Source organism: Nerophis ophidion, linkage group LG05 (assembly GCF_033978795.1).
Source record: "Nerophis ophidion isolate RoL-2023_Sa linkage group LG05, RoL_Noph_v1.0, whole genome shotgun sequence".
Taxonomy (NCBI): Eukaryota; Metazoa; Chordata; class Actinopteri; order Syngnathiformes; family Syngnathidae; genus Nerophis; species Nerophis ophidion.
In genome coordinates this window covers 78907002-78917809 of record NC_084615.1, presented here as the reverse complement: position 1 = coordinate 78917809, position 10808 = coordinate 78907002, and the positions used below count along the sequence as shown (strand labels likewise).

The window sequence follows — 10808 nt, the reverse complement described above, 5'->3', positions numbered from 1 at the left end:
CCTTTGAGACACTGGTGATTTAGGGCTAGATAAGTAAACATTGATTGATTGATAGTGCTGATGTAACACATATTAGTACAAGAAACCGTGTTTTCCCCCATTTCTTATTTTTGTCTTTCTCAAGACGGTGGTCCAACGCCAGGGTGAGGATATGAATGGTGGGTCTATTTTTAGAGGCGGGGAAGGAGGGCAAATTGAAAGTGAGGGAGGGGAGAGAGGGAGCGTGAGTAAGGGCTGGGAGGGAAAAAAAAGAGGCTGGTTGAGGAGAAGATCAATCTGCTGACAGAAAGCAGCAGCCAGAGAGCCATCAGCCGGCTGCACGTTGGCAGCATCTCACATGACAAAGCAACACTCGGCTGCACGTTGACCTTTCAGCTTGCCGCTGCAGAACATAGATCATCGGCCACAGGTGAGTGGAGACCAGAACGCAAAGATGTCCGTCACACACGTCACCACACACCCAGACTGTGTGTATTCATTATTGCTGCGTTGTTGTATGTGCTGGGAGCTCCGACCCAGTCCCCGGTTTTAGTCACGGTTAACCGCCGGTGTGCTCTAAATTTAGCGCACCTTGGAGGAGAGCGGGGAGAGGCTGGTATTTTGGTTTTGGCTCGCTCTATTTTTGGGACGGAGGTGGAGACTAAAATAGGATGTGGGCTTGGATGTGCAAACGTCGACATGAGGCATGGATGTATTTACACACCCTGTTTCCATATGAGTTGGGAAATGGTGTTAGATGTAAATATAAACAGAATACAATGATTTGCAAATCCTTTTCAAGCCATATTCAGTTGAATATGCTACAAAGACAACATATTTGATGTGCAAACTCATAAACTTTATTTTTTTTTGCAAATAATAATTAACTTACAATTTCATGGCTGCAACACATGCCAAAGTAGTTGGGAAAGGGCATGTTCACCACTGTGTTACATCACATTTTCTTTTAACAACACTCAATAAACGATTTGCAAATCATTTTCAAGCCATATTCAGTTGAATATGCTACAAAGACAACCTTTTTTGATGTTCAAACTGATCGACATTTTATTTTTTGCAGATAGTCATTAACTTTAGAATTTGATGCCAGCAACACGTGACAAAGAAGTTGGGAAAGGTGGGAAAAAAATACTGATAAATTTGAGGGATGCTCATGGAAAAACTTATTTGGAACATGCCACAGGAACAGGTGGGTGCCATGATCGGGTATAAAAACAGCTTCCCAAAAAATGCTCAGTCTTTCACAAGAAAGGATGGGGCGAGGTACACCCCTTTGTCCACAACTGCGTGAGCAAATAGTCAAACAGTTTAAGAACAACCTTTCTCAAAGTGCAATTAAAGAAATTTAGGGATTTCAACATCCACAGTCCATAATATCATCAAAAGGTTCAAAGAATCTGGAGAAATCACTCCATGTAAGCGGCATGGTCGGAAACCAACATTGAATACCTCAGACGGCAATGCATCAAAAACAGACATCAATCTTTAAAGGATATCACCACATGCCACAGGAACAGTTGGGTGACATGATCGGGTATAAAAACAGCTTCCCAAAAAATGCTCAGTCTTTCACAAGAAAGGATGGGGCGAGGTACACCCCTTTGTCCACAACTGCGTGAGCAAATAGTCAAACAGTTTAAGAACAACCTTTCTCAAAGTGCAATTGCAAGAAATTTAGGGATTTCAACATCTACGCTCCATAATATCATGAAAAGGTTCAGAGAATCTGGAGAAATCACTCCACGTAAGCGGCATGGTCGGAAACCAACATTGAATACCTCAGACGGCAATGCATCAAAAACAGACATCAATCTTTAAAGGATATCACCACATAAATAATAAATAAATAAATGGGTTGTACTTGTATAGCGCTTTTCTGCCTTCAAGGTACTCAAAGCGCTTTGACACTACTTCCACATTCACACACACATTCACACACTGATGGAGGGAGCTGCCATGCAAGGCACTAACCAGCACCCATCAGGAGCAAGGGTGAAGTGTCTTGCTCAGGACACAACGGACGTCACGAGGTTGGTACTAGGTGGGGGTTGAACCAGGGACCCTCGGGTTGCACACGGCCACTCTCCCACTGCGCCACGCCGTGGGAAAAAAATACTGATAAATACTGATAAAATACTGATAGAATACTGATAAAATACTGATAAAGTTGAGGAAAAAAATGGGAAAAAATACTGATAAAATACTGATAAAGTTGAGGAATGCTCATCAAACACTTATTTGGAACATGCCACAGGAACAGGTGGGTGCCATGATTGGCTATAAAAACAGCTTCCCAAAAAATGCTCAGTCTTTCACAAGAAAGGATGGGGCGAGGTACACCCCTTTGTCCACAACTGCGTGAGCAAATAGTCAAACAGTTTAAGAACAATTTTTCTCAAAGTGCAATTAAAGAAATTTAAGGATTTCAACATCTACGCTCCATAATATCATGAAAAGGTTCAGAGAATCTGGAGAAATCACTTCACGTAAGCAGCATGGTCGGAAACCAACATTGAATACCTCAGACGGCAATGCATCAAAAACAGACATCAATCTTTAAAGGATATCACCACATGGGCTCAAGAACACTTCAGAAAACCACTGTCACTAAATACAGTTGGTCGCTACATCTGTAAGTGCAAGTTAAAGCTCTACTATGCAAAGTGAAAGCCATTTATCAACAACATCCAGAAACGCCGCCGGCTTCTCTGGGCCCGAGATCATCTAAGATGGACTGATGCAAAGTGGAAAAGTGTTCTGTGGTCTGACGAGTCCACATTTCAAATTGTTTTTGGAAATATTCGACATTGTGTTATCCGGACCAAAGGGGAAGCGAACCATCCAGACTGTTATCGACACAAAGTACATCCAACACAATTTCCCAACTCATATGGAAACGCTTCTTGTTTACGTCAGAATCAGAATAAATCACTAATCAATCAAAGAAATAGTACTGAAGTGATGTGGACCATGCTCGTGTTCTACAATGGAAGTTGTACTTCAACCAATGAGCTTGATTGGTTCTGTGACAAAGCTGGTGTCCCAAAGCACTTGTTTCTCAAATCAATGGCGCTTCTTCTTCTCAGCTCCGTCCTTCACACTTTGATTGATTGATTGATACTTTTATTAGTAGATTGCACAGTACAGTACATATTCCGTACAATTGACCACTAAATGGTAACACCCCAATAAGTTTTTCAACTTGTTTAAGTCGGGGTCCACGTTAATCAATTCATGGTAACACTCACTTTCTTTGTTCCCATGGTTGGAGAGCAAATGTATGTGGAGCTCTAGTTGCACACACACACACACACACACACACACACACACACACACACACACAAACACACACACACACACACACACACACACACACAGCAAAATTAGCAAACGTTACGCTAAAAGCTAATTAGCCTTCACCTAAAGCCTATACTGCGAGCTAGCTGAGCTGCAGTTTAAGTTTCTAGAAGGTCAACGGGCTCATAGTGATGTTTGTGATAGTTGTGACTGGGAAGTGTTTTTTATAATTTGGGGAGAGTACCCTGTCCGTTGCTTACCTGCTAAACACACCTGAAGCATTGACTACATCGCTCTGAATACACACTGCTGATTGGCTTTGTATGCAACCAATCAGATGGTTGTGTGGGCGGGACAGTGCTTGCTGCTGAGACAGAGGCAGAAAGCAGAGCAGCTTGTGAAGACTTCTCCTTACAAACTCGTTAGGTAACCGAAACCCCCGTACCGAAACGGTTCAATACAAATACACGTACTTTTACACCCCTTATGTTCCTGGCATTAAAGGCCTCACCTTTTCTCCTCCAAACATTTTGCTGGGTATTGTGGCCTAACAGCTCCATTTTTGTTCCATCTGACATCACATGGACAAAGATAAGACCTTCTGAAGGAAAGTTCTGTGTCCTAAATACAAGATTGGATGCACAGGGTTATTAATACAAAAGCTATAAAAAAAAAAAAGAACCTTTTCAAAGATGTGTATTATTTTGATGACAGATTGCACTTCACCACAAATAAATATTTAGCCGAGGCGCAGCATTTCCAAAAACTCGCCATTAGCCACCACATTTTCCAGCCTCGGCGATTAAGCACTGATTGCTACTGATGTTGATGTGCCGAGTATTCCTAGAAATTTATTTTGGAAATAAACCCGATATTTTCCACTCCCTCAGCTATGCGGCTACGGTCCAAACTGCTCTCCAAGGGAGGACTGCTGCTGCCCACCATCAGAGAATGTACCGAGGAGACGCTGAGGGAACTAAATGAGACCAATGCTGTTGATCAAGTCTCCTCTGATGACTACCTCCTTTCCATCTGCCACCTGGCACACCCCACCTTCCCCACCACCCATGTTCCACCCCGCCACCAGCGCTCGCACAATTTGTCACGCCTCAGTGGGACTAAGTCCTTTGAATGGATGCAGCGGAGGGAGCACAACGGAGCGGACCCTCTGGAGTACCTTTACGGACGCCACGACAACCGGACAGGAAGCGGGGCGGAAAGCTGTCAAAGGCAACGCGATGTTGAGCGGGAGAGGCCCAGAGCCCGCAGCATCCCCCACACTGCAAGCCCAGGTCTCCCACGGCAACGCACCAGCAGCTGCCCGGAGCTACAGACAGACTTCAACCTCGGCACCCTTCCAAACATCTCACCTGAACACAACAGGCCCGGGTTGGGAAGTGTGTCGGATGACAAAGGGGGACTGAGCCCCGCCAAGAGGCCATCTGGGATCTCCCAGTGGATCTCTGACTGCAGGTCCGCTTGGAGGGGGGGACGCATGCTCCCCGCTATCACTGAGATATAGAACATCTAGCCTTTCACCAAGTGGTACCATGCTTGCACCAAGTGGTACCATGCTTGCACCAAGTGGTACCATGCTTGCACCAAGTGGTACCATGCTTGCCAACCTTGAGACCTCCGATTTCAGGAGGTGGGGGGGTTATTGGGAGTGGGGAGGAGGCGTGGTTTTGGCGGGGGGCGTGGTTAAGAGGAGACGAGTATAATTCACCAACTTGAGTATTTCATATATATTTCATATACATATATATATAAATCCATCCATCCATTTTCTACCGCGTATTCCCTTTTGGGGTCGCGGGGGGCGCTGGCGCCTATCTCAGCTACAATCGGGCGGAAGGCGGGGTACACCCTGGACAAGTCGCCACCTCATCGCAGGGCCAACACAGATAGACAACATTCACACACTAGGGACCATTTAGTGTTGCCAATCAACCTATCCCCAGGTGCATGTCTTTGGAGGTGGGAGGGGCCTATCCCCAGGTGCATGTCTTTGGAGGTGGGAGGGGCCTATCCCCAGGTGCATGTCTTTGGAGGTGGGAGGGGCCTATCCCCAGGTGCATGTCTTTGGAGGTGGGAGGAAGCCGGAGTACCCGGAGGGAACCCACGCATTCACGGGGAGAACATGCAAACTCCACACAGAAAGATCTGGATTTGAACCCAGGACTGCAGGAACTTCGTATTGTGAGGCAGACGCACTAACCCCTCTGCCACCGTGAAGCCCATATATATATATATATATATATATATATATATATATATATATATATATATGTATGTGTATATATATATATATATATATATACACATACATATATATATATATACGTATGTGTATATATATATATATATACACATACATATATATATATATATATATATATATGTAGGTGTGGGAAAAATCACAAGACTACTTCCTCTCTACAGAACTGTTTCATGAGGGGTTCCCTCAATCCTCAATCATCAGGAGATTCTTCTGTTTTATTCATTAATGAATCATTTGTTCTTATCTTCAAGCTGTGTCCAAGGCCCGACTGCATCTTTGGGAGAACGAACCCGCATCACCATGCGACCAACTCGTTACAGCAGGGGTAGGGAACCTATGGCTCTAGAACCAGATGTGGCTCTTTTGATGACTGCATCTGGCTCTCGGATAAATCTGAGCTGACATTGCTTAACATGATAAGTAATGAATAATTCCACTTGTAATCAAAGTGTTAAAAATAAAGTTCAAAATATTAAACATACTCATGCATTTGAATCCATCCATCCTTTTTCTACCACACTTGTTCAAGAAATTGCATGATGTATTTATTATTGTTTTTCTTAAGGGCTTGCCGACATGAAAGCCTTTTTCTGGGTTACGATATTTTTTTATTTTTCAATAAGTCTCTCAGTTGCTTTCCAGCAATTGTCTTTTTCTCTTTCGTTCTCGCTCGCGCTCTGGCTCCAGCTCCAACCCTGTCTCTCCTCCCGGCTGCTGCTTATAACAGAGCGACAGGTGATTAGACAACAAGGCCCAGGTGGGCCATCTATGCACCTGTCGCTGATTTCGAGGTTGGTCCTGGCACACCCCACCTCGCTGCAGGCCACGCCCCTCCACAGTTAGCTTCCGAATATAAACATCATTACAAAGAATACGAGACCTATTATATTCTAGTAATTTTGGTCTTACTTAAAAATTCATGATGTGGCTCTTACGGAAATACATTTTAAAATATTTGGATTCTTGGCTCTCTCAGCCAAAAAGGTTCCCGGCCCCTGCGTTACAGCGTTACTGGAAATGGAAAGATGATAAAAAATTAAATTATACTGTTTTTCCATTAAAAATATAATGTTGTAAAAATCACAATTTTACCATCTAAACTGCCAGCTTTTGCCGTAAAAAAAACACAACCAAAAAAACAGTGATAATGCTTTTCCATTTATTGTAAAATGTTGTTAAAAAACAACATATTTGACATTAAAATTTTGTAAATGCAAAGTTTTACTGTAAAATGGACAGTCTATTTAAATCAATTTATATAATTATAATGAAATCCAGAAGCATTATTCACTGTTACCAGCCATGACAACCATAACCAAAACCAGCTTGGCATCCCTTATTTACTACATGTGTTATCCTGATGATTACAGTAAAAAAAATAAAAGATAATAACAATCTGCAAAATCTTTTTATACCTTGTGTTTTGTCATGTAATTGATTAATAAAACATTTCGATCCTGGGGGATGCCAGTGTGTGTTCTTTTGTCGCATGTTTAAAAACCTTGGGAAAATGAACGGGGGTGGCGGGCGGTGTTGTGGTGCAAAGAGATGGCGTTTCTATGGTAACTCGTGTGGGAGCCAGCTCTGGTAAACACGTGTGCGAAGACACAGAAGCAGTGGGAGGGCAGGAGGGACCTCCACCAGACTAAATCCATACACAAGCAAGATGAGGATTGCATCCAGAGTGTTAACGTCCATCAAACGAGGGGAAAAAAATGATCTCAAGCAGATAACAAATTATCCAAATTAATTACTTTATTAGAGTTGTTTTAACTAAAGTGGATTAAGCTGAGTAGAGCCAATACTTCAATCACAGAGGCATTCATTGCATGTCATATTACTATCAAACACTAGAGGGCAGGCATGCAAACACTGACAAATTAAAGGATGTAGCAAACCACTTCCTTATTTTGTATGTTTTATACAAACCCCGTTTCCATATGAGTTGGAGAAATTGTGTTAGATGTAAATATAAACACAATACAATGATTTGCAAATCATTTTCAACCCATATTCAGTTGAATATGCTACAAAGACATCATATTTGATGTTCAAACTGATTACTTTATTTTTTGCAAATAATCATTAACTTTAGAATTTGATGCCAGCAACACGTGACAAAGAAGTTGGGAAAGGTGGCAAAAAAACCCTGATAAAGTTGAGGAATGCTCATCAAACACTTATTTGGAACATCCCACAGGTGTGCAGGCGGTTTAGCTCGGTTGGTAGAGCTGCCGTGCCAGCAACTTGAGGGTTGCAGGTTTGATTCCCGCTTCCGCCATCCTAGTCACTGCCGTTGTGTCCTTGGGCAAGACACTTTACCCACCTACTCCCAGTGCCACCCACACTGCTTTAAATGTAACTTAGATACTGGGTTTCACTATGTAAAGAGCTTTGAGTCACTAGAGAAAAAGCGCTATATAAATATAATTCACTTCACTTCACTAATTGGGAAGAGGTGGGTGCCATGATTGGCTATAAAAACAGCATCCCAAAAAATGCTCAGTCTTTCACAAGAAAGGATGGGGCGAGGTACACCCCTTTGTCCACAACTGTGTGAGCAAATAGTCAAACAGTTTAAGAACAACCTTTCTCAAAGTGACATTGCAAGAAATTTAGGGATTTCAACATCTACGCTCCATAATATCATCAAAAGGTTCAAATAATCTGGAGAAATCACTCCATGTAAGCGGCATGGCCGGAAATCAACATTGAATGACCTTTGATCCCTCAGACGGCACTGTATCAAAAACCGACATCAATCTCTAAAGGATATCACCACATGGGCTCAGGAACACTTCAGAAAACTACTGTCACTAATCACAGTTCGTCACTACATCTGTAAGTGCAAGTTAAAGCTCTACCATGCAAAGCGAAAGCCATTTATCAACAACATCCGGCTTCTCTGGGCCCAATGGACTGATGCAAATCTTGTCTTCATTACATTGTGCCGCATTGTGCTATTTTTTTTCCCCATATTTGCTTATTTAATTCCTACAATGTGCCGTGGGTAAAATAAATAAAATTAAACAGGCAGCAAATGGCCCCCTTTGCTGCGATTTGGCCGCTCCGACTGTAAACATAGAGTAATAAACAGTATACAACATGAATTACTTTGGGAGAAAATGACTGGGGAGACGTTTTTTGGGCGCACTTGAATATGCTGAAATAAAACATATACAAACCCCGTTTCCATATGAGTTGGGAAATTGTGTTAGATGTAAATATAAACAGAATACAATGATTTGCAAATCCTTTTCAACGCATATTCAATTGAATGCACTACAAAGACAACATATTTGAACATTTTTATTTTTTTTGCAAATAATCATTAACTTTAGAATTTGATGCCAGCAACACGTGACAAAGAAGTTGGGAAAGGTGGCAATAAATACTGATAAAGTTGAGGAATGCTCATCAAACACTTATTTAGAACATCCCACAGGTGTGCAGGCTAATTGAAAACAGGTGGGTGCCATGATTGGCTATAAAAGCAGCTTCCATCAAATGCTCAGTAATTCACAAACAAGGATGGGGCGAGGTACACCCCTTTGTAAGCAAATTGTCGAAGAGTTTTAGAACAATACATGCGTAATCTGTTGAATCGCTTAAGTCGCTGAAATCAGAGTCTGAATCCGAGCTAATGTCGCTATATCTTCCTGTGCTATTCGCCATTGTTTGTATTGGAATCGCTATGTGACGTCACAGGGAAATGGACAGTGGCTTAGGCAAATAGCGAAAATCAAGCACTTTAAAGCTTTTTTTAGGGATATTCCGGGACGGGTAAAATTTTGAAAAAAACTTTGAAAAATTAAATAAGCCACTGGGAACTGAATTTTATTGGTTTTAACCCTTTGGAAATTGTGATAATGTTCCCCTTTAAGTTTGTTCCCCGCCTTGTGCGCGCCCTTTTGTTTTTTGTAGTACTTTTGAGTGTTAAAATTAAAATATGTCATTACCTTCACGTCGTGTCCGGTCCAGTCGCTTTGCACAAATCACAACAAAGTCCACGTCATGACAATAATAGTTTCATGTCCTTTTTCAATCTCGATTTTATGTCTTCTCCAACTGAGACATGGCTGGACAAAAAACGCAAATGCAGTCCTGATTGAATCTAGTCCACCTCACTTCAACTTTAGATCTGAGACATGACCAAACCAGGAGAGTGGGGGTGTTGGTTCCATATTCACGGACAATCTACTCCCCCACAAATTGTCACTTGAAGTGAATTATATTTTGTGGAGAGGCAGAGCCGACGGTTCGACAGAGAGGCAGGGCTAGCTGGATGGCGGCAAGGAGGCGGGGATGGCGAGCGAGCGGCGAGGCGGGGTGTGCCGGGAGCGACGCCACAAATGAGATCCGGTGTGTGGATCGCGCACCTGTACACGATTAACATATCTCCTCTCGCTGTATAAAAGGGTAGAGGGAGGAGAGAACGGGGCTGGTGATGGTGCGGAGCGAGAAAAACACATACAACGATGGAGACGGAGACAAGAAGAGGCGGACTGAAGTACTTGCTGCTGAAAAGCAGACGGCGGAGCGAGCAGCAGAGGGACACGGGAAACGCAGCGGAAGAGCGACCCGACCGCAGACAAGCTTGTGTGGGAAAATAAAGCAAGTAAAACCTGCTCAAAGTCATGTCCTTCCTTGGTGGTCCACGGAACCTGCAAAATGACGGCAGGTTAAGTTTGATATATAACGCTTTTCTCTAGTGACTCAGAGCGCTTTACATAGTGACACCCAATATCTAAGTTACATCTAAACCAGTGTGGGTGGCACTGGGAGCAGGTGGGTTAGGTGTATTGCCCAAGGACACAACAGCAGTGACGAGGATGGCGGAAGCGGGAATCAAACCTTGAACCCTCAAGTTGCTGACACGGCCACTCTACCAACCGAGCTATGCCCCCTTGAGATTATTTCATTATATGAGTATGCGTCATTTGCAATGGAGATGAAACAATGGTCCATACTTTATATCACTATTTACAAACCACCGGGATGATAAGTTTACAGAAAACTGAGTTTTCCGTAAACTCTGGTCATTACAAGGGCCTTGAATTTGCATGTGGATCTAGGTAACCATAGGTAAACTAAATAAATTACTTCTGTCTTTGAAAGGTTTGGTCTAACTCAGCATACAACCAAGTCTACCCACAGCACTCTTGATTAGATCATAACTATGGGTCTTGCTATTTCAATAGTGAATGTAATCAATTCTTCTGCTCGTTTG

The 10808-nt window shown here is 42.8% G+C and overlaps 1 protein-coding gene across 1 annotated transcript; it reads left to right on the top strand.

Moving 5' to 3' along the window:
- The first annotated feature begins 235 nt into the window (after positions 1-235).
- Positions 236-7043, top strand: si:dkeyp-72g9.4 (uncharacterized). Its single transcript, XM_061902097.1, has 3 exons — positions 236-409; positions 4188-4770; positions 5830-7043. The coding sequence occupies exons 2-3, from the start codon at positions 4190-4192 to the stop codon at positions 5978-5980; spliced, it is 732 nt and encodes a 243-aa protein (XP_061758081.1). The 5' UTR covers positions 236-409; positions 4188-4189; the 3' UTR covers positions 5981-7043.
- Positions 7044-10808: the final 3765 nt, after the last annotated feature.

Excerpts from the sequence above, each read along its gene's own strand:
- si:dkeyp-72g9.4 (XM_061902097.1), top strand. The coding sequence starts at position 4,190 with ATGCGGCTACGGTCCAAACTGCTCTCCAAGGGAGGACTGCTGCTGCCC. Across the intron at positions 4,771-5,829 it reads CAGTGGATCTCTGACTGCAG|CTGTGTCCAAGGCCCGACTG; the intron begins GTCCGCTTGGAG and ends CTTATCTTCAAG.